The sequence below is a fragment of the Bombus pascuorum genome, chromosome 3, assembly GCF_905332965.1.
Source record: "Bombus pascuorum chromosome 3, iyBomPasc1.1, whole genome shotgun sequence".
Classification (NCBI taxonomy): Eukaryota; Metazoa; Arthropoda; class Insecta; order Hymenoptera; family Apidae; genus Bombus; species Bombus pascuorum.
Window position 1 is genome coordinate 11281022 of NC_083490.1, and position 21042 is coordinate 11302063.

At 33.2% G+C, this 21042-nt stretch overlaps 2 protein-coding genes across 17 annotated transcripts in view; one reads left to right on the plus strand and one right to left on the minus strand.

Annotated features, from left to right (window-relative positions):
- Positions 1 to 14009, minus strand: part of LOC132904873 (cytochrome b5 reductase 4) — a 29224-nt gene extending 15215 nt beyond the window's left edge. For 2 of the 8 annotated variants that reach the window (XM_060955685.1, XM_060955680.1), the window contains exon 1: positions 1030 to 1789. Coding sequence is in view for 2 of the 8 variants with exons in the window: in XM_060955679.1 (XP_060811662.1) it covers positions 10633 to 10849 (217 nt within the window). In the remaining 6 variants the exon portion in view is untranslated. Of the gene's footprint in view, positions 1 to 1029; positions 1790 to 2258; positions 2820 to 10632; positions 10945 to 13721 lie in introns of those variants that run through there. The other 6 variants (XM_060955679.1, XM_060955678.1, XM_060955683.1 and 3 more) reach the window with 6 other exon arrangements.
- A 75-nt stretch (positions 14010 to 14084) lies between these two features.
- Positions 14085 to 21036, plus strand: LOC132904875 (fatty-acid amide hydrolase 2-A). Of its 9 annotated transcripts, none has more exons than XM_060955691.1 (8): positions 15570 to 16026; positions 16101 to 16152; positions 18032 to 18242; positions 18406 to 18609; positions 18698 to 19225; positions 19297 to 19686; positions 20206 to 20388; positions 20473 to 21036. In XM_060955691.1, the coding sequence occupies exons 3-8, from the start codon at positions 18036 to 18038 to the stop codon at positions 20569 to 20571; spliced, it is 1611 nt and encodes a 536-aa protein (XP_060811674.1). In that variant the 5' UTR covers positions 15570 to 16026; positions 16101 to 16152; positions 18032 to 18035; the 3' UTR covers positions 20572 to 21036. The 9 variants fall into 9 exon arrangements, 8 of the variants coding, with proteins under 8 accessions (XP_060811669.1, XP_060811676.1, XP_060811674.1 ...); XM_060955692.1 differs by having other exon boundaries at positions 18036 to 18242; XR_009657683.1 differs by lacking the exons at positions 15570 to 16026; positions 16101 to 16152; positions 20473 to 21036 and adding exons at positions 14085 to 14278; positions 19805 to 19944 and having other exon boundaries at positions 18036 to 18242; positions 20206 to 20345.
- Positions 21037 to 21042: the final 6 nt, after the last annotated feature.

The following is a 21042-nucleotide window of genomic DNA, read 5'->3' on the forward strand; positions in this document are numbered from 1 at the left end:
TAGGTCTAGGTATATCACATTTCGTACCATTTGATGGCACATTTAATACGATTAGAAAAATTTGATACTTTAAAGATGTAAATGTAAAAAGATATAAAGCTTGACAAAAGAAGAAAGAAAAGGTTCCTTACAGAATAAGGATACGTGCGAATACTTTGTGTAGCTGAAGTATATCGCTTGATAGTTAGCACTATACAGAGGATCATTTATATAGAAAATTGGTAGATGGAAAAATGCATATAATAGGGAAAAACATACGAAATATTAAAGGTATAATACTCGTTATGTTTTTTAATAAGTAAAGCAATCTAGCCAGATCACGTGTTTCTAATTATATTAGTAAAAATAGAAATGGACAAAAATATCTAGTTATTAAATTGTTGGTATTTATAGACATTGATATTTGTATTATCGTAATTTGCGGATATTTACGCAAACTCATATTTTCTGCACGTAATTAGAAGATAATTGGAATCTAGATAGAGAATTATTTTACGTACTAATTAGTATAACAAGAATATACTGTACTCGTATTCTGTACGTATTTGCACCGTTAAATCTCTCGTAAGTGCATAGAAGCATAACTAAAGAGACATGGACGGAATGTAAATAGAAATTTCTTTCGTTACATGAATGTTGTAGTGAATACGTAATTCTGAATAAATAATATATTTTTACATATATATATATGTACAGAGATTTCTATCTAAACAGAGATTTCTTTGACCTACTACATAAATATTTCTTTTCAGATAATAACCACATTTGCATTCTACATTTTTAGAAATTTAAATTCTCCATAATCGCATAAATATTGTTAATTCAAATAGACGATCTTTCTCCATTTTTTCGAAATCACTTGTACAAACTGACTTATAAAACAAACGTTGCTTTAGACGTAAGACGTAACATCGCAACAGCCATTAACATGTTAACGCAAAGAGACGAAGGAAATTAATCCTAGAGGACGAAAAATGAATACGTCGTTGATCTTAGCTTCGTTAAGCTTTGTTTTCATTTGATACGTACCCAAAAAACCGCATTACTTATAGGATGGCCTGGATATATCTCAGGAAAAGTTGCTGAGACCGGTCCAAACGATCGGTCGTTTGGAGAACCGCGTCGATCGATCCTCTTCTAGCTCGAACAATTCTCGCTTTCAGCGTGATCCTTTGTAATAGGAGTGACAAGCGAGAAATAAGAAAAGCAAACACCCACTGTCTCTGTTATCCAGTTATCAGTTTCTCATGGCAAAAATCTACCACCTACTGACGATCTCTGGAGACACATGTTGTTAAAATTCATTTTGTCCATTCTAATGTTCGTTAAACGTCCATTAGACACTTTAGTCAATTCCAATATTTTATCGTCGTGCAATTGGAACTGAGAGTATCAAAGGTTTGCGATTTTTATACTGCCGGATAATAAATTTGTAGTTGATGAAATAAACTGGGTAATCAGGTTAAAACGAAGCACACAAGCGATGACCAGTGAACTGTGAACTGCGATGTATTCAAGGCTTGAATTAGATTTGGGTTAATCGTAGAGTAGCAGATGGAATAATAAGGTTAAAAAGATTCAGTAGCGCTGATCACTGAACCGTGAACTATGTAATTTCGTTTCTACGAAATTGCAACTGGCACCACTCGACATCTCAAATTGTTTAGATCGAAGAATAGTAAATTGATAAAATAATATAAATCGAGCGATAAAAGATGATTTTATTCGATAGCGCATTGAATAAAAATATTCGAACCGGCGTACCAACCGTACGCGGAAATTGAGTTGTAAACTATGCAATTTGCTTCTCGCGAAATTGGAATCGAAGGTATTCGAGTTCCTTCATTCATCGATTCTTAGACCGTGGAGTAACGAGTTTCTAGAGTAAAAAAGGTGAGACGTTAATGCGAGGACCACTCAGGGGTCTGATCGAACGCGAAAACCGAACGGCGAACTGCGTAATTTTACGAAATTGAATAACAACGTTGACAACATTCATAGGTATCGATTAAACGCGGTAACTGAGCCATAAACCAATTTCGTTCTGACGAAACTGCAACCAAAATTAATTAACTGAATTTTATCGCCTTCGTAGATTCTTAAACTGCAGAATAATAGAGTACGGAATAATAGGTGGAATAATAAAAGATGAGAAATATTCACGAGTGATCGAACACGGTAACTGAACTGCTCATTGTTTAATTTCGTTTCGTGAAATTCAAACAGAATATCCCGAATTTTGAATGCTTCTGGCTTACGAATTATAATTAGCTCGAGTGATAACGTGTCAGATAATTAGAAAAGAAAAAAGAAGCAGAAAGAACAGAAAGATTCACAGGTGTCGATCGAACACGAACACTGAACTGTGAACTGTATTTCAAGGAAACGTGATCTCGATGAATACAGCAGGACGAAACGTTGATCCCGCGCTGGTGGACTGAAAGGTACTGCACCGAAACACGCGGACCGATATAGCCCTCGGACAGGTAGATCAATATAGTAGCTACGATGTGCCTAACACGCAGGATCTCAGCAGTGAACGCGTGCTTCTCTGCCCGTGGACATCGTCGGACCTCTCTTCGATAGCTCTATGTCTTTCTACCCTTAGATTTAGGCTTTTACCATCGTTAATTCGGTTGGATGGCGGCGATTCTTTCACGACGATGTATTGGCAATCCTGTAGAGAAGCTAGCTACGACGTGACACAATTTTGCTTGCAATTTTGGTAATTGAAGGAGCAACTGCTTAACACTAAAACAGAGATACCGTCATACTCTTCCATATAAGTCGATAAGTATTAGGACGTTTGATGAACGTTTAGTGCAAGTGTTTTAGTGTCCTCTGCTTTTATTTTCTAACGTTTCTCGCGTTATACGATATCTTGTAATGTAAAATAATAAACGAAGAGTTCGTGAAAGTTTATTATTTAAAGCTTTAAATTTTTTAGACGAAGCAACGTGTATTGACATTTCTTTTTTTTTCCTTTTTTGTTCTTTGATCTTCCTTATCTTTTCGATTTTGGCTATGCGAGAAGAAGCTAATGGAACGTAGCATTGTTACATAACGCTTGCGAAATTTTTATAATATGCGCCTAATTTGTTCCATATAGCGTAACATGCTTTTGAAAATTAAAATATATGAATATGTAATGACGCTTTTTTGAAAATTGTACGAGGCATTTTAGCGGAGATTTTTGGACTTTGCATTCCTCTTTCGTTCGCTTTCGTCACATGATCTTGCTTGCATTCTCGTATGTAATTTTCTTGCGACAAGGTCATGCAAAAATGCGATCGTCGCTGTTGTGATTTTTTAATGAACGTTGATTAAACAATTTTTTGGTTTTATATACTTCGATGAAAAGAATTTTCATATACCATATTTCGCATAATACGCGTATTAATTGAGACCGATCGTGTACTTTGAATTTAGAGTACAGCGTGAACAATTTGTTTATCTTATTATTGTATCATTTTAATTGAAGTAAGAACTACAGAATGCCGTGAAAAAAATACTCAAAACTTTTTCAAACTCGTGGTTTTCCATGATTGAGTGCTGCATTAAATGAATTCATAGTGTACAGAGTCGACAGAGCGATTTAAGTTTCAGAGGTTCGTGAAAGCCTTTTATTTAATGAGCCAGAATTTTACTAATTAGAGGAAACTCAATTATGTTGCTGCATACAAGTAGATAACGAAGTTATTGCTCAGAATGAGATTTCGTTTCAGGTGCTTTTACCATTATAGAACAACCGTTCGAGTAGCGAATCATTTTCAAACTTTGAACAAAATTAAATAGAAAATTAGATAGAATTAATTAGAAGATCAACCAAAATACCAAAATAATATCTAATTTTTGTACGATGACTTTCTATAATTTTCAACGAGGTTTAAAATGCTTCTCTATTTAATTGTTATGTAAATGAGAAGATTCGTGACACGTCTCCCAACTCGTGGAAGACTCAGTAACACCATTATCGTAGCCACGTTCAAAAGAGAGATTGCTCAAGGAAATACGTAATCAGCTGACGTCCGGTGACTAAAGAAAATTCGATCAGCACAACCATTTCCACTGGAGACATCGAGCTTTGATTAAATAAACCCACAACGACTGATACTTTACGTTCTATGCTTCTCTATAGAACAACAAGGAAACACCGCATATAAAAATATCCTTTTCCTGGGACTAAAAATTATACGGAGCACAAGATTATAAGAATCTGTAAGAAAGAAAAGAAAATAATAAAAATCAGAGATTAGAAAATTGTCTTCCTTACGATTTAATACCTGAAATTATATCTTAAGAGAAATCTCAGATTCGAAGAGGAAACATACTTGAAGTAATTTCTCGAAATAGGATTTCGAGACGCTTTTTCCTAAATTTGAATATCACACGTATGAATGATAAAATCATAAAAGTTAACATCTTCATCCAGCAAAATATAATTAAAATTTTCAATCTCCAACATCAACAAATCCCTAATTATCCGAGAAATTTATTGACAAGGAAGACGTCAGAGTATAAGAATTAGAATACCTCCAAATTAGAATACAAACACAAGACTCAATGTAATGTCAGACCTACTTATCGATCTGTACGAGTCAGTTGAACAAACTAACACTGTTTTCATTTTTTATCGCCTCCTATTCATAGTACCAATGACCTAGAAACAAGATTTATCGGCTTCATAGCGATCGACGATTAATAACGATAAAATCACAAAAGCGTCGGTAGGCTTTGCAAACATTCAAACGTGAATTACAGAGGAACCTTCCATCATGGTCAATATTTGGCCAAACTTTGTGAATCATACACTATAAATAAATACAGGAGTATCGAACGTCTATTTAAATCATGAAATATGAATAGGTCGACTAAATTTTCCAGATGGAGAAACGTTCGAATTGGAGCGTATAAGCATAGTCTTCGTTTTAATTTCCTTTGATTCGAACGTTTATTATGATAAGATTCGTACTATTCATAGATTCAGCGACGAAAAGCAACAGAAATTTCAGTACTCGTAGGAGGTTTAATTTCGTTCTGATAATCCTCACAGACAAGTTTGAGCGAATTTTATCTTTCGGATAAAAATAGCGAATCCTTTGAAATGTTTTTTTCTATTTTTAGGCTTGTCAGGTTTAAATAGATGATATAATTGGTAAGAAACATGAACAAATTTTCTCAGCCGAGTAAACTATCGCGTGATTACTTCAAGATAAGATCGAGTCAAATAGAATGATTAATAAGTCAAATAAAACGGATTATATAATTGGTAGGAAGCATGCAAAGATGTATCGATGTTCGATTTATTCTGAAAAATAGTTATTTTAATCGCAAATACATGGAATAATTTTCTTCTTCCAATATGATTATTTATATTATTGATTTTAATTATGCGCGCTTTATAAATGAAAACAGAACAAAAAATACTGAACTAGTCGTTTATGAGGTAAACAAACGTTGAGTAATCACCAATTATGGATATTCTTAGTTATTTTTCATTTTTTGCAATTGTCCTTGACATTCTAAGTCTGTTCTCATAACTCTGTGACGTTAATCAAAATACGTAATCTAGGAAATGGAAAAGAATTGTTCCATATATCCTTCTCTTTATTTTCTCTTCTTTCTCTCCCCCTTGATGATCGAACAAGAAACATTTGTGCAAACAAATTATTTCTTAATAAATCTTTTATCCGAATGTTAGATCACATTGAAGTCGTATTACGACTCAAATGTGCCCGATGAATCATATCGTGGCAATGGAAAGAATCGATTGTACTAATCTCAGAAGCAGGATTAAGGCTATTTAAACCAATCAAGATGCAATATTACCAATTAACTCTAATTTTCAAAACGTCTCTCTTCTACGTGTAGAGGGGTCTAAGTCCCACGCTAAGTACTCGTTTGAAGCGTTTAAGTGCACTATATTTTATAGTATTCGAGGCTACACCACGATTATGATATATAAATAGAAGAGATGTGTGTGTGTGAATGATGTGCTGTAATAGCTGGGAGCAGAGTTTTTAAGTTCAAGGCTTGTTTTGTTGCACTGAATTATTAAAGTGGAAAGATAATATAATTCCTGAGATATATATAGAAACTCATTAAAAGCATATTGGTTACATAATTGTTCTATCCTAATTGCAAACGTTTAAAATAATCTTTTTCCTTAATAGCATTATTTACATTACCGTGTTCATCCTTGTTATTCCATTTCTAAGAAATAAAGTAGAACAGTAATATAAGAATATAATAGCTCGATTAAATGCAAACAATCTGTAGCATAATAAATTCTCTACCCAATCTCTAAAACGTATAACACATTTACAGAGAAATAAGAAGACGGCCCTGACTTTTTAAAATCTTCGGTCCAGCTTGATCGCAGCATAAATTAAATTTCTCTTTTTAGATATTTTTATGAATCAAATGTATCGTTAAAAAATTTCTACTGTCTATTATTTAATTATAAATTCCATCGAGTTTTTAACTTTGTTAAAGCTTTAACCCTTTGCAGTTTCTAATTATTTTTGAAACATTTTCAGATAGGTGTAAATGAGAAAAATGATATGACGAGATAATATGAGAAAAAATCTTCAAAAAGATTGGAACATCTTTATTACGATAAAGCATAATAATGGTACATTACCATATACACGCGAAATTGTAATAAAACTTAGGATCATAATACGGTGTCCAGTCACTATGGCAATACGATACACAGTAATATAAGATCATCGTGTACAGACTCGGAATACAGAACCGCAAAGGGTTAATAATAGATAGATAGTATAGTAATAGACATCTAATGATAGTTAATGGTAATAAACTTCTAATAAAGAAAAACACGTTAACAACGAATCAAATCTTTACACTTCAAATTTACAAGCTCTTATTTATATTTCCTTAAAAAAGGAAAAGAAGGAAATCTATAACACAAACTTTTATATACTTTTATATAGTTTGATAGTTGGATAGTTTACGACAACAAAAAGATGTAACTGATTACAGACTTTTACTTTAATTAGAGATCCGAGTACCGATAAATAATTGCTACAAAAGCGTAAAAAATTCCTAATAAAACGTAATAATATAATGATAAGCAACTAATTATACGACGAAATTAAAAGAACTAAGAACAAAATGCAAGATAGAAAATAGAAAATAAAATAATATGCAAAGAAAAATATATAAAACATCCAACACAGAATACTCGTCGTATCATCTCTAATTACGTAAAACGAGACTCTATTTCAGTTCTATCTCGAGGTAACTGCGTCCGTAAGGAATAAATTTGCATAAAAATCCGCGGTAAATCTATGACATTATGAACAGTCAATAAACACACCAGTGGTTCGTAATTTCGATCCAGCACCGATTCTCACTATCGGGACAGGACAGGGGACAGAATTTATGCCGAGTGGCCCTGCCCAACCCTATCCTGACCCAATAATGTAAATCGGGAACGATCCTTTCTGCGGTCACAAAAATCCTTTGCATAGGCGAAAACGTCAGTTGCAGGTCCCACGATGATTTCTTCTTCTTGCGATTTCAAGCTCGAGTAGGACCGATTCTCACTATCGGGACAGGACAGGGGACAAAATATATACGCCAAACGGCCCTGCCCTGCCCTATCCTGACCCAATAATGCGAACCGGGCATGATCCTATTGAATAATCGACTGCTGAGGCATATGGAGATATCCAATCGATTGACGATGGCGTTCGGCTACCCAGAATCAATTTTAAAGATGTATCAATTTAAATATGCATCGTACTGCCATCCCTATTTCCTTATATAGTAGAATTTCATTGATCCGAAGTCTTCAGAAGAAAACTGTTCAATAAACTGTTCATATAATTGGAATCTATATGAATTTTTTTCTTTCATTGTCTAACTATCATTTAATATAATTGTAGTTCACTATTTTTCTCTTCTAATTATCATTTTTCATTTATGTAATAGTTGATCAATTTTCTCCACTATTATAATTCATTATATTGATTGAAATAACAATAGTATATTGATAGTGATAGCAATGGTAATAGTTAGAGTAGTAAGAATTAATGAAGAGAATTTATTATCAGCTTGCAGAAAGTTAATAGGGGAAAGGAAAGTGAGATTTAATAAATGAATTTATTTACAGATAAGTGAATTTTTCACTTATGTGATACGAGTTGATCAGTCCTCTCCACTATTATTATTCATTATAATGATTGAAATAGCAATGGTAATAGTTGGAGTAGTAAGAGTTAAAGAAGAGAATTTATTATCAGCTTGCAGAAATTCAATAGGAGAAAGGAAAGTGAGATTTAATAAAAGAATTTATTTACAGATAAGAAAATGTTTCACTTATGTGATACGAGTTGATCAGTCCTCTCCACTATTATTATTCATTATATTGATTAAAATAGCAATAGTATAGTAACAGTAATAGCAATGGTAATAGTTGGAGTAGTAAGAGTTAACGAAGAGAATTTATTATCAGCTTGCAGAAATTTAATAGGAGAAAGGAAAGTGAGATTTAATAAAAGAATTTATTTACAGATAAGCGAATTTAATCGACAAGAGTTGTGTGAATGAAACGTAAAGCATTAAACGTTAGTGTTTAATAAATGGAATTATGGATAAATAGAGAAATATAGTCTTCTTCTATCTACCAACGTATAGAGAAGTCAGATTTCAAGTTTTACAAGGAAATGTACCCCAGGTATATATTTATTATATATTAATTTCCAATTTGTTTTCTAAACCTTGGCGCAATAGAGTTTCAAATTGAAGCTAACGATACTTAATTTTGTGGATAGGTCATGGCTGAGTTGGAATCCTATTAATCAACGATTCTGTCCTATCCTATTCTAATCCTATTAACGATTACATTCGTCAGTGAAATTGCACTAACTACCAGGTTTACCATTATGCTATGTATTTCTAATCAATAAAATAAAATATTACAAAAAACGTATTTCTAACAAACGAAACTAATTTCTCCACTACTGGTTTTGGCCAATATTAATAAACAATGCGAGGAGAAAGTCTCCTGCAGATATGGCTCATGGGTGTCCTTGTTCTGGGGAAAAATCAGCTGTTTAGCAGGGCACATCTGCTTTCCCCGTAAGTAGCAAGAGTATGCAATTAACCTAATGACTGTTCACATTACCATCCATAAACCGAAAATATTTGTATGAATCGAAATTAAGCTGAAAAGATTCGGTTTATGGTGGTTCCTTAGGTTCCTGCAGGTCAGTTTAACGAGGGGTCGGTCACGGCGGCCAGACCGAAAGGGACGTCGCGCGGACCATCTCACGCGACGTAACACTATTTATAATTTAGAATATAGAATTTAAAATTCATGTATCAAAACGCATAAATTACTTGGAAATTATTCGCAAAAAATTCTGGTATTACGTAATGAGAATTTTGTTTGTGAAATGTGCATGCCATTGCGCAATGTCTATGGGTCATGCGATGTCATCAAAGCGGAAATTCATAAAGCGTAATCAAAGTTTGCTTAACGAACGGGGTTTAAATTATATTTGCCAGTAATTAATCAATATTTCAATTTGTTCAAGCGTCTGACGCGTCCCAGATAATGTCGAAAGCCTGGAAACGTTTGGAGTTTGACGAAGTTGCGGGACAATTTGTGGAACTTCGGATCGATTCATGCCCGTTTCGAAATTAAATCGCAAGCGTGGCTTAAAAGAGAGCAGAATGATGCAACGATGATCAGCGATGATGGATTTCTTCTAACGAGAACAAAGCACGGAAAACTTTTAACTGTTTGCACAAATGAAACAAACTTCGTTTGAAATTTTTCCCAATACTAACTTCTAAACTAATATTAGAAGAAGATATAACAGATTGCAACTTTATATCGAAATACATTTCATTTCTATTATAACTACTATTGCTAAAGAAAAGATATTGAAACTTGCTAAGAATAAATTGCGAACAAAAGAACAACTCTCTCTCCCTCTCCCTCTCTGTATCAAGCACTCAAGAATTTGTATCCTATCAATTTCACGAGATAATAAGGAAGTAATTAACTGCATAAAGTTCCCATTAAGTAAAGCAGAATATTATTTTGTTAAGATACAAGAATGTAGTATTAAAATGGCAGATACATTACACAGGCTCACCACATAAATCAGAGCCAGAGAATATGCTTCAATTTCTTCAAATTTCATGAAATTATAGGGTTGAAGCCAAGTGAAAGAAGATATAGCAACGAAGGAGAATAGCAAGCAAATACAATATTACAATAGTCTCTACAATATTAAAAAGCAGATTTACCCAGTTTAAAAACCATATGATAATAATAAGAATAAAAAACCAGACTATAAAAGGATATATGTTGCATTAACAAAATGCAGATCCAATTTAATCGTTTGATGAAGGAATTCAATGATGTAAATGAATTAAAAGCAAATTCTAAATCATAAGATGGATTGCATTAACGCTATACTGATCCTTGATGAGTTAATTACTTACGTTTGTTGAGCCATTCTATACAACAGATTTCTAACTCAAGTAAAACAAAATAGAACAAAAGAAAATAGCTCATCCAGCCAAGTATAAGCAAATAGTTAAAAGTCAAACTCAGAAAACTATTTCTTGATAATCAGTGTATCAGCTCACCCGTAGCCGAGCCAGATGACGATGATTCCGTTTGGTTAACCATCTTCGCTCCCTGCAGTTGCTTCATTCGACTAACACCACTAGGTAACAATGCAGGCTTGTTCATAGAATTTGTCGACGACGAGGGCTTCACGTCGATCTCCTCCATCTTCTCTCGAATATCCTTCGTGTCTGTATCATCTGATTTTCCTTGATTCTTGCTTGGACTCTTCTGCATATTGATCTCTTGGTTATTTGTATTCTTGTTTGAAGAAACAAGTTTGTAGTCTATATCCTCTCCAACATAGACTGTGTCATAGTATAACGTCGAACCTAAAGAAACAGAGGAAGAAAATAATACAGTGGTAGGCTCGAGTTTGAGGAATGATCATATGAATGGAAGGTCAAGGTGAAGGTTTCTTTTATTAAAGCCGGTTCCACTGTGTTTAACACGATTATTGGAATTTATGCGTTTGTACTGAATGCTTATGAAGCGATAATTCTACATTTAAGAATTAAGATTAAAGAATGCAAGAATATAAAAATAAAGTAACGTAATGTTTAAGGAATGACTGAAATTTCTATTTAGATTCGATTTTTGTATGCAAATTGAAATTTATTGATGATGTATTCTATCAAACGCCGAAAAAAGTCGTAAAATACTGCTCGCTAACTCAGAACTCTAATTAATAACAAAAATTACTTCTATATTCATCAACTTCTTCAGAATATAAAATTAATTTCGTGTAACTTTATGGTTAAAAATCAAACGTAATTAAATCAGGTGTATCAGTCAAATAATTAAAACCAGTTTCCTTTTTTTTTTTAAATAAAGCATCGTATAAAAAAAGATGTATTCTATGTCTCTAAACTATAAGAAGTAATTGTAAAAATTGTTGCACGCAGAGGAAATAATTCTACACGTGAAATTGGTACTGACATAATGCAAAATCATCCAGATGTTTGTGCGCATAGAAACGTTCAAAATAGAAGGCAACAATGTTGTTTGATGGTAGGTAGCACTTTGACTGCCGGAAGTTTCTTCCCGTGTACGGAATCGCTGGACAAATAGAGTTTTGTCACGCTCGCTTAAATTTATCGCGACATACCTAACTCGCATAGTATCGCAAAGAGATAATCGTTAGACAAATGTAGAGAGAATTGTAGAAGAATATCTGTGTTGCTTTCTCCTCACTTTTCACGACTTACAGAAACTTACGAGCTTTGACAAATTTTCATCGAAAACTATTTCATTTTCATTATTTCACAAATTATTTTCTATTTCTGGACACGTTATAGGAGTATACAGACGGAAGAAAAGATAAAATCTAAAGAGAATCTCGAAATTAATTTAATTTAAAGTTACTTCCTTATAGCACATTTGTAAAAATTATAATGTGAAATAGAAACATTCGAGATATGGAAGCGAGAGAAGTTGTAGACATTTTTATAATTAGGAATTTAATAGAAATAAGAAGCTTGCCATCGAGAAATTAAAGTTCGAAATTACAGCCTTATTTTTTAAAATTAGAAGAGAGGAGGGGAAAGTCAATGATATTGAAAAAAAAGAATTCAAAAATTCTTTTATTTGGAAATTTACAATAATACGAACAAAAGAAGTATCGCCGAGAAATTAAAATAGGTTTTGGGAGTACGAACGGAGCACAATATAACATTGGAATCAGTTCAGTAAACCGATAAACGAAATATATAGCGCGCTATTAAATAAGCCTGTCAGCAAACGTAGAATACGAAAAGATATACGATGTCACGAGGTTAAAGACTCAACACGACGTATTGGAAATAGGTACATAGTGGAAGGAAAAGGAGACAAGAAACTTCGTCGTAATATTTATAATCTATATATAGCGAATAGTAACTAGAAAAACAAAACAATTAGTCTTGAGACGAAGCAATGAAATATTGTTTTGTCTACAGATAAAACATACGTTAGAATACCAAACAGACTACTAAACGCTGGGAAACTAAACTTTATGAAAATATTAAATAGATTAAAAGCTTAAAAAGAAGTTATTATGGTTTATAAAAGAGATACATTATCATAATGGTATGAAAAATTCAATTTCTTCAAACATAACACACAAAGATATTATATAAATCCTTGAAATTAATTTATATACAATTAGAAGAACTTGCTTTAATAATCATAACCTTTAAACACAGAATTCAATAATATGGATTGATTGAAAAAAATAATGTATAAAATATTTTAACGCAACTAAAAATATTTTAACTCTCGATATTATAAACAGTTAAAGAATCGAATATTTATTTAGTATTAATTAAGTATTAATATAAAAAAATAATCTTGTAATCTATGTCAAATAATTTATATTGGACACAATATTAGAAAGCAATATTAGAAAACTTTACGTTACATCTGTCTGCTTTACTAGAAAATTATTAACTACTTAATCACTTGCCAGTGTAAAAATGTTGCCCTTTTTACAATTTAATTAATAACCTTCAAGTTTTATATATGTATAACAAGATACTTCAAATATGCATTGCTTCGTATTAAAAAAACACGTAAAACATGTCCATTTCGAATTATACTATTCTTTCTATAAGTACTATGTTTTTATTGGATAATTACGTTCTGATCCCAATAAATAATTCACTATTGGAGTTAGTTTTCATAAATACCTCAAAATTGATCTGACAAACTAACAATATAAAAACATTGACAATGGAAGAAAAATCGATTAAAAATACATAAAAAGAACATATGGTGATTTATTTCGCGATAATGAAATCGAATGTTGTTTATCAAAACTGATACACATAGCTGGCGTGGGTAGAGTTTGAATCACTCCATGTGGAAATATTAATAAAGCTAATCGGTAATCAAACTGAATCGCGTGGGTGGGAGTAAAAGACGAGACGTAGAAACGCAACGGCTGCTTCAAGGCGACACCCAAATCGCGTTTCGATCTCGAAACTAGCTTCAAAGCATTCCAACGAATTGTTCAACGTGTTTTAACAATTTCGTAACGCGATCAAAGGAAGAATGGAAAAGATAGAAACGCGTAGATGGTGGACGTTTTCGTGAGATACTTCGGCGCTTAGCCGCGCGCTCTTGAACTAACCTCAAAAAGGTGATCGACGATCGTGAGCCGCATGTCACGACAGAAGACGTAAGTGTCCAGTCTTCGCTGCACTATACCGCTGCGTCGTTAACTTAGCAGGAGACGTGGCCAATAATAAAATCACCAATAATAATAAGAGTTCTTTGTCGAGTGATAAGGAAGCAAGTGGACACAAAATGACATTCACCCTTCGTACACATTTACTCACGCGCGCGCACATTGACGCCATGCCCTCTTTCCCACTCCTTCTTGCTCGTTAATGGCTTGCGATCGAGCTGCCATCTGGTGACTTCTCATGAATTAATGCTCCGAAATTTTCGGAATACAGTAGTGCTATGTTAACTGATCTGTATTGTACTTCGATAACTGACCATAGATACCCCCACCAGTTATTGCGGCTGGTTTCGTCGAATGATTCGAATTTTCCGCTATACACATACGTTTGAAACTATTTGAAGTATTTCTGGAGCACGTTACTACATATATATCAGAGTCCCTTTCAGGATCGTGACATGTCAAAGTGGAGACGTCTTTTCGTGTGTTTTAATAATACACAGGTTAATATAGGTTAATTTTTTATGAACACATTGTTAACGGTATACAGCGAAATAAATTTTAGTTCTCGCATATTTTTAGAAAATATGTCAATGTTTATGAAATGAAAAGTTCATTCGATTATCGTCTCCTATCTTTAAAATTTCGATTCACGTCTCCCGTCAACAATGTGTTAATACGGCAATTATATTTAAGTGGGAGGTGAGAGGGATTTTATACATCGTAAAGATTGTAAGTATAATATCAATTTTCAAATAATTTTTATAGTCTAAAATTTGAAGTGTTTCTATAAAATCTATACGATTCTGGGCGCGGCTACATCAATAGGTACAGCTTCTTAATTGTACTATATTGTTTCTACCTAGTACACGTATATCAAGTAAGTAAACAAATGTCTGATATTCGTATCTCTTTTCATAACCAATAGAGAAGGTTTCTCGGAATTTTTAAAAAATGCACCTGTTTCGGTAACTAGCCAGATTATATCCCGATTCGTGGTCCTTTAACGAAGCTAGACTGTGTACACTGAACATATTTTTATTGAAATTTTAGAATGAAATATAGAGGAATGAACAAAGAAAAATAAAAATAGAGAATAAATGAACAGATAAAATGAGAAAAATATCGCATAAAATAGTGTAACTAAAATTTAATGTATACGTGTAACTAAATATATATCTTTGCAATTTTTATTGCAAATGTATACATACACGTTTAAAACTGACACTAAAACGTTTAAAACCGCGTGGCAAAAGTCAAGCATAAATAAACATTTAAAATCGCGTATCAGTGTAAAATTAACGACGTCAATTACAGCCGTCTTATTAATCCAGTAAATAAAGAGCATTAAAACAACTTACATAAGGATAACGAAGACGTATTACATAAAATGTACAAGATCATTGTCAACTTAATATATGTATCAAATGTAGCAATATATAATTAGTATTCGATGTTATTGTCACAACAAATCTAATACACATATGAATCTAGATAAGATAAAGTGTATTCTTTTATATGTGATATAATAACATTGGATTTCTTAATACTGCAATCGTAATTTATAATGGAACACACTGAAAGGTTATCAAATTGATAACAAAAAGATCCTATCGACTGATAAAATCTGTCTATAGAAATTGTGATACTATACAAAGTTAATTTAACATTATAATCTTCGTAAATCCAACCTTATACAATATAAAATAATGAAATGTCAACGGAAGTTGTAACGTTATACAGAATTAGTTTAACATTATAATATAATTTACGATTTGTCATAATTCTAAATTTGCAATACGAAATGCTGAAATATTACTAAATCAATAATATAAAAATTCGGGTTTTGAGGGGCTATTGAAACGTAATATCAACACGAAGCATATCTCGCGAAATTATGAACATCATATCGTAACGGTAATCTATCCATTGCAACTTGGCAGCCATCTTACAAGTCTATCCCCGACCCGTTAAATATTTCTCCAATGCATAAAAGTAAGTCCCAGGCCGGCAAGCAACTATAGCGTTTGCGCGGATCTCGTATAATCAGAACCGGTGAAGGTATAAGTGGTGTCAGTCGACTACGAGCGTTGGGGAAAGCGACGTCATACGAGACGCGGTATTGCACTGTCGATAAGTCGTGACTTAAATCAGCTTAGTTTTCGTAAAGTGTCACATGATACTGAATTACACATTAATATACAACGACTAATTCCGGCTGACTCGTCAAATAAAGTATAATAGCAGAATAGTAAGTAAACGTATCAACTAGCCGCGTACATTCTATAGCCCAACTATTAATCATCAATTTATACGTTGAAATAGCGAAACAGTTTCCTACAGTCGATCTCACGTAAGCCTTCGTAACTTTCGTCGAGTACGTGCAACGAAAAAATTCATTTAATAAAATTCATAAACGAGCTACGCGGAAGTCAAACTGATCGACTCCCATCGAAGGTAAAATCATTTTGTATTTCTGAAAACATGCAATAAATTATTTATTATATATCCTAGTACTAAAATGAAGAATTTTTCAAAAAGCGCGGTCGATCAATTTGGTTTCTAAGTCACAGAAATAATCTATCGCTGGAACGTTCACGGAAATTCAACCACCGTTACGCGAGTAACTTCGTGACTATGCTCGGTTAGCCTATTACAAATGAACTCATTTGACGAATCATTCCGACTGATAACACCTCTAAAAGTCAGTTTTCACGTATTGCTTGTTAACGGAATGGAAGCGGAATTGCGTTTACGGCACACGAACGACTTCAAGAAGAAGTTTCAATGGAAAACGCTTAAGCGTAGCCAACCAGCCTGAAATGCGGCGCAAGTTGATTTCCGGCCCGACGGATACTGTCAAACTCTCATGGCTTGGTAGCTGAGTAGCCTTGATGCGTAACACCTCAATTACATCATTATCGAGTCTGTCAGCGCGCTAAAATTATTGCGCCGCCGGCATTCGTTCACTTTCAACGAATTTGTTCAAATGTGCGTCGCGTATTCGCGTAGGTACGTTTAATGTTCGTCCCTTAAGGCGTTCGTGTACGCCCGATTAATCGATAAACTGACCGGCGTTTCCCATAAAAGCGGCAAGCTGACACAGTGAGATAATTGCACAAGGTCAGTCCATTAATCAACATTGACATAATGGTATATAAACACAGAGAAAGATTACGATTCTGATATTTAAACCGGCAACATGATTCTTATCAGAAGGAATAATAATAAAATAATCCTTGCTACACGATTGAAGCCAAATTGTCTAAATAAAACCTTCTTCGATGACTCTGACGGACTGAAATGAATTAATTGTACATATACGCAATTATAAATTGTTCCGCCCTGTATTAAATTACACGCTGTTGAAGCATTATTAACGCGACGCGATGATCTCTTTCAATGACCATTAAACGACGTAATGACAGAGACGTTTATATAATTTATAGTAATTTGCTCGATTTTTTTAATGTAAAATATAATAAAGAAAACGTGCGATGGACTAGTAGCGATTGTGCTAAAAGTCATTCAATCTTTTTCTTTCCTCCTTGAATTCTTCGCAGGTTTTATAGAAATATTAATATGCGTATATGTGACGAGTCGTGTAAAGATATTTTAACAAAACAACTTTTTACTGCCTCGAAGCAAGGACATTTGGTGTTGCACGTAAATGCAATTTCCGATCGTAAAATATTTCTATCAGTACTCGCAATTTTATTGAGAATGTCTGCTTCTTGTTTAAATGTTCTTTTTATCTTCTCTTTTTTGTGTCTGTTTATGCAAATATCCAAACAAGCTAGTTAGCACAAATGTAACGTAATTCTCAAAAATAAGCATGTAACATTAAACGATATAAGCAAAAGATGAAAATGGAATCTGTTGTTCTCGAAATGATATAATTTTTAAATTTAGAGTTTGCAAAAATAGATAAAGTATTCTAGCATGTTCTTTTATATTTACTGTAATTTAATTATAAATAATTATAAATAATCATATGAATGATGCGATATAAATATTTAATAATTTTCACTACTTAATAATTCTCTATATTTATTGTAATTTTTATTTGCTATTATAATTTTTTCTCTGCGTAATCACAGAATTAATGCGATAGCTTATAACAAATGATCTTTTATATTTATCTTCTAGTATCTATTACTTTTTACGAACTTCACTCGCAATTAGATAAAGTAGTATTTTTATTTTTTTATAGTATGACGATAGTAGTTGACATAAAGTATTTACGTTTTTCCTAGATAGATGTCAACTAAACACAAAGATCAAGGGAAAATGCAGCCTAAAGGACAAATATTGAAAGCAATTCATCGAATAATTGAATTCATTGGCAAATGGATATATACCTTCATTGCATTCTTGAAGGGTCCTGCAGAGTCTCAACCTCCTATAAAGGATCTAACGCTTTTACACAGTGCAACTACTTTAGCATTAAAAATTCGAAATAAGCAGGTAAATTCATTGTGTTCTTCCAATACAAATCAGATCTGCTTGCAAATGACTGTAAGATAAATTCTAGACACTTATAAAATAATAAATTAAAATGATCACAATCTCCGTTTATCTGTTAATAAGTCTTTATATACAAATTACAAGTGAACACATATGATTACAGTTAACTTCACAAGAAGTGGTACAATCATACATAGATAGGATAAAAGAAATTCAACCAATACTAAATTGTGTAGTGGAAGATCGCTTTGAAGACGCCCTCAAAGAAGCAAAATTGTGTGATGATCTTTTGAAATCTGAGAATGCTCCATCTCCTCAAGTATTAGCTGAAGAAAAACCTTTCTTTGGTGTGCCTTTCACAACAAAGGTAAATCTTACTTCATGAAGTATGCAATAAACATCTTATGATGATTTTATATGTATATTAAAACAAATGTAAATTTTTTTGATTACAGGACTGTATTGCAATTACTGGAATGAAACAGACAGCTGGTTTAACACTTCGTAAGAACATTGTTTCTGAACGTGACGCAGAAGCGGTTAGGTTAATGAGGACTGCTGGAGCCATCCCTCTGGCTACAACGAACGTGTCAGAATTAGCCATGTGGTGGGAAACTTCTAACTGTTTATATGGAACTACAAAAAATCCTTATAACACGAGACATATTGTCGGAGGTTCCTCCGGCGGTGAAGGTTGTATACAAGCTGCAGCTGGTTCGCCATTAGGAATAGGATCAGATATTGGTGGTTCTATTCGTATACCGAGCTACTTCAATGGACTTTTCGGGCATAAACCTTCTACTGGAATGGTTTCGAATGATGGCCAATACCCGAGTGCACAAAGCGAAGACCAAAACAGATTGTTATCTATTGGCCCTATGTGCAGATACGCACAAGATTTACTGCCTGTTTTAAAGATTCTTGCGAACAAGAACGCAGATATGTTGCATTTGAACGAAAAAGTAGACATTTCGAAACTTAAGGTACGGGTAGAATGTTTATATTACAATCATTGGTCGTATGTAATATGTGATAAGTATTTATTTCAATTTAGTTTTATTATATGGAAGACGACGGTGGTCAATACTTCACGTCTCCAGTTGAGTCAGAGATAAGAGAAGCCATGAGAAAGGTAGTTCAATACCTGGAGAAAGCTCATAAAATTAAAGCGACTAAAATCCACATAAAAAAAATGAAAAAAAGCATCGCTCTCTGGATGGCCAATATGAGTTGTAAAGACGAGAAAGATTTTACTTATGAATTGTCGAACAGAGTGGGTCATATAAATTTATGGTGGGAATTTTTGAAATGGACACTGTTCCTGAGTAATCATACATTGATAGCTCTTCTTACTGCCACGTTTGAAAGATTTGCCGTGAAGCATGGAAGCGACAAACACACGAAACTCATACAAGAAAGTAAAGAACTTTATCGAGAATTTCAGGTATGATCTCGTAATGAATTATTGATATTTATGAATTATATCAATGATCTCTTATCTTTTATAAACTACTGATGCAATATGATGTACATTCACAAGTGCCTGTAATGTAACTCATCAGGATTGGAATTGGCTCCTACCTTCTTCGTCTTCCTTTCTTACTATTGCGTTACGGAACAATACTATTTATTAAAATGGACGTGATTTCTTTCTCGAGTATTTCGTGCGAACTGGTCAGACTATACTAGTTTGTCTTTCACGGTATCACGAGTTATTTCTAATAAGTAGAAGAAAGATATTGCTCTGCATGCAGAATGAAATTTTTTCCATCCAATTATTAAAGATCTCTATTATTTTTGTAAATATCTTTTCATCTTGTAGTTGTATTCACGCGACGAGAAAACGACTGACTAAAGTTGAAGCATGTATCCAGAAATATCCGAACTTTTATCTTTTTCCTAAATCAATACCATTACTATACTTATTGTTAATATTTATTTCTAATCAATTTTCTTCGAATAGGATATTTTAGGTGAAGACGGTGTGTTCCTATACCCAACGCATCCAACTGCGGCACCAATGCACTACGAACCGTTGATTAAACCATTCAATTTTTCATACACTGGAATTATTAATGTTTTGGGCTTACCGGCTACTGCGTGTCCCTTAGGTTTGAACAAACAAGGACTTCCTATTGGTATACAGGTATAAGCTCTGGACTATTAGTATTAATAAAACTAGAATGGTAAAATAAGAATTTTAGTGTCATATGTAAATTGTATCTTACAGGTTATTAGTGGCCTACATCAGGATCGTTTAACCATAGCCGTTTGTGAAGAACTAGAACGGGGTTTTGGAGGTTGGGTACCTCCAACTATTGTAGCTTGATATGATACTTGTCGCTTAGACAATAATCCTGTGCGTAATACGATGCATAAAGTTTCTGTTTACCATGCCCTATTATCGTCATTTTTCGAGAACTAACTTATACCTGATTAATCGATACTAGCCAATCACTAAGGTAAAGTACAAACATTTATCCAAAACGCAGATCTTTCAAATACTTCGAAAAAACTGAGAAAGGACTGAGAAGGAACTGAGACGAAACTGAGAATTCTTACGAGTATACATGATATAATAAATACTAAATTTTTTTTATCGGTTTGTGTAACCGATTATAAACTAAGTCTCGCCGAATACGCAAAATTGTGCGTAATAAATATATACTATATGAATATATGAGATGTGCGTATATTTATATTTATAAATTGATGTTATAAAATTCATTTTTCTAACAAAAATCATGTTGAAGGAAGTAATAACATTTGTACATAAGTAAACTACTACACTGTATTTGAT

What these genes read in the sequence shown, in the direction of transcription:
- LOC132904875 (XM_060955686.1), top strand. Translation starts at nt 14,234, where the DNA reads ATGTCAAAGTGGAGACGTCTTTTCGTGTGTTTTAATAATACACAG. An exon ending in TGTGTTTTAATAATACACAG is followed by an intron (nt 14,279 to 18,035) that starts GTTAATATAGGT and finishes TTTCCTAGATAG; the next exon opens with ATGTCAACTAAACACAAAGA. An exon ending in GTGTGCCTTTCACAACAAAG is followed by an intron (nt 18,610 to 18,697) that starts GTAAATCTTACT and finishes TTTTGATTACAG; the next exon opens with GACTGTATTGCAATTACTGG.